The 3,349-nt window shown below is 41.3% G+C and overlaps 1 protein-coding gene across 1 annotated transcript in view; it reads left to right on the top strand.

Annotated features, from left to right (window-relative positions):
• dus2 (dihydrouridine synthase 2) overlaps window positions 1–3,349 on the top strand; it is a 24,486-nt gene that overhangs the window by 12,293 nt on the left and 8,844 nt on the right. The window contains exon 13 of the mRNA XM_037683073.1: window positions 945–1,032. Coding sequence (XP_037539001.1) covers window positions 945–1,032 — 88 coding nt within the window. The remainder of the gene's footprint in view (window positions 1–944; window positions 1,033–3,349) is intronic.

The following is a 3,349-nucleotide window of genomic DNA, read 5'->3' on the forward strand; positions in this document are numbered from 1 at the left end:
CCAGTTGTTGAGAAGGCAGTGACATGGCCTCCAGTTGTTGAGAAGGCTGTGACATGGCCTCCAGTTGTTGAGAAGGCTGTGACATGGCCTCCAGTTGTTGAGAAGGCAGTGACATGGCCTCCAGTTGTTGAGAAGGCAGTGACATGGCCTCCAGTTGTTGAGAAGGCAGTGACATGGCCTCCATTTGTTGAGAAGGCAGTGACATCAACTCCAGTTGTTGAGAAGCCAGTGACATGGCCTCCAGTTGTTGAGAAGGCAGTGACATGGCCTCCAGTTGTTGAGTAGGCAGTGACATGGCCTCCAGTTATTGAGTAGGCAGTGACATGGCCTCCAGTTGTTGAGAAGGCAGTGACATCACCTCCAGTTGTTCAGAAGACAGTGACATGGCCTCCAGTTGTTGAGCAGGCAGTGACATCACCTCCAGTTGTTGAGAAGGCAGTGACATGGCCTCCATTTGTTGAGAAGGCAGTGACATTGCCTCCAGTTGTTGAGAAGGCAGTGCATTCAAACCATACATATCTTAATTTTATCAGACAGTTGAGTTTATTGCATTTAGTTACTGAGATAGTGGCCACTGTAAAACTAAGAGATCCACTATGTGTGCAATATTTTCAAAGGGCCACAGAGTGAATTTAATCTCTTATATCACCCAAGTTTTCTCCAAACGTCTGATCAGCAAAGCGATTCATCTCTAGCTGCCATGCCTGCTGTGGTGGTTCACTATATTTCACATGTGCCTTACAAATGTAATGCTGTTTTCAAGGCTGGTGGAAAAGTTGCACCAAACTATCAGACATGAATATATTTTGTTCTGCTGCTCTTGAAAGTTCCAGCCAATCCTTCTCAAAATTAATATATTTGGAATACAGTAATGTCATCATATGTGTTTTAATATTGAAATTATGTGCAGCTGTGTCATTTTCCCTTTTTTTGTGTGGTTGTAGGAGGGATTATCCACCTCAAGTCACACCAAAAATGTTCCTACTAGAGTGGAGTCGCAAAGAGAAACTGGAGCAGCCGCATTATGAAACTGTGAGTAGAGCTTTGTAAACCCAAGATTATGTGGTACTTCCTATTTTGATATTTGATCTGTTTATCTGTTTTGTCTCTGGCTTCTGTTGATAATACCTGTGGTATTACGTTACGCATGGAATTTGATCTATTCCTTCCAAAACAAATCAAATTTTCAAGCAGATGGTATTTAAAATCGATTAATTTTGATATTAACTTTAAACAAAATGGGAATTTTTTAAAGAAAAGATGAAGAAATCTTATTTTGGAATGTTGAAGTAATGGAAGTTGTCCAGAAGAAGCAGTTAGCCAATAAGAAATGGGACAGTAAGAGGACTGAAAAGAGTCAATGGGGAATATAAGGAGAAGAAACGTAAGGAAAGAGGAAGGTAGCAAAAGCAAAGCAGAAGGCGTGTGATGAGTTGTACAAGAGGCTGGAGGGAGAGAAGGACTTGAAGGATCAGGCTGGAAAGGATGTGCAGCAGGTTAGGCTTGTTAACAATCTACATGGTAATGTTCCACAAGTGAGGAGAGTGTACTGGGTAAAATGGAAGGAGGACGTTGAGGAAGATAATGAAATGGAAAAAAAGAGTAGATGTCATAGAAACTGTGGACCAGGAAATGGGAAAGATTAGTGAGGGTGAAGTTCGGAAAGCTCCAAAAAGAACGAAGAAGGGGAAGGCAGTAGGACCTGATGACATAACCAGTGGAGGTTTGGAAATGTCTTTGAGAGATGGTAGCGAGGTTTTTGACTCGATTATTCAACGGCATATTTGAGGGTGAGAAAATGCCTGAGGAATGGAAAAGAAGTGTGCTGGTGGCCATTTTTAAGAACAAGAGTGATGTACAGAGTTGTAGCAACTACAGAGGGGGTCACTGGTGCCATATCGAGCAGTCACTGTGTGAGAGGCGGGGGACACCCTGGACAGGTCTTCAGTCCATCACAGAGACACCTGGACAGGTCTCCAGTCCATCACAAAGACACATAGAGACAAACAAGACAAACAACCATTTACTCTTTCTCTAACCTAAGAACAATTACGTGTTACCAATCAGTCTAACGTGCATGTTTTTGGTCTGTGGGAGGAAACCCATGCAGCACGGAGAGAATATGTAAGCTCCACCCAGAAAGAGCCCTGGCTGGGATTCAATTCATGGACCTTCTTGCCGAGAGGCGGCAGCTCAACCAACTGACCCACCGTGCCGCCCATCAAACAACAATAACCCGAGGAATTACAAAATGCAGATTTTAAATGATAATTTAACTTATTAAAGGAGCAAAGCTGTCCAACCTGTCCTATGTATAAAACAAAGTTATTGGCCCTTAGTAACCGGTTGTGCCACTCTTGGCTTCAACAATTGCAGTCAAGCGTTAATGACAAGTGTCGATGAGTGGTGGAGGAATGTTGCTGCTGTGCTTCGGATCATTGTTCTGCAGCAGAACTTAAGCTAAGATCACAAACTGCTGGTTGGACACATTCCTTAAGGAAATTCTGGTAGAAATTACCACAGCCATGTTTGACTGTCGGTATGGTGCTGTTTTTATGAAATGTTAGTTGTATACAAGATGTAACGGAGGACGCACCCCAAATAATTATGTTTTTGTCTCGTCAGTCCACAGAATATTTCCCCAAATGTTTGGAAATCATCTACAGTTTGAAAAATGTTTTTGTTTTCCTGTGTTGGTTTTGCTCAGCAGTGGTTTTGGGCCTGGAGCTGTCCGATGGAGAAAATTTTTGTCCTTTGTGCTGTCGAATCATAAACTCTGACCTTTAGTGATGCCCAGGTGGAGCCTTTCTGAAGCACTGAAGCTTGTTTTGGAAAAAGGTTCTTTACTCAAAGCTTTTTAACACAGTGCTCTGGTCTCCATCTGCTGGACAAAAGCATAAAATAGAAACTACAACCTGAAATGAACAGCTTCATCCTGGTTGTACATTGACAGAGTGGACACCTGCTGTTTAACATTGTTCCATGTTCCTGCCCAGCATCACGCTGTCATATTTGTATTTACTTTTTTTTGTGGGTGAAATAATAAAGTTATGGTTATTTGATGAAATAATAATTTTGATGAATGAGCTTGTTGAAGACATGTGCCATGGCATCGTGCACCTTTACTTGTGACTTCTTGACATGTGTAATTGTAACAGAATTTAAAAATACCATCTCTAGTTTAAAAGCTGAAGAAGTATCTGCAGATTACATCTACTAGTATATTTAGCTACATCTACTAGTATATTTAGCTACATCTACTAGCATAAGAACTTCTTATACTTTAATATTTAGCTACATAGACTAGAATATTTAGCTACATCTACTAGAATATTTAGCTACATCTACT

The sequence above is a fragment of the Nematolebias whitei genome, chromosome 10 (genome assembly GCF_014905685.2).
Source record: "Nematolebias whitei isolate Nwh7 chromosome 10, NemWhi1, whole genome shotgun sequence".
NCBI classification, from domain to species: Eukaryota; Metazoa; Chordata; class Actinopteri; order Cyprinodontiformes; family Rivulidae; genus Nematolebias; species Nematolebias whitei.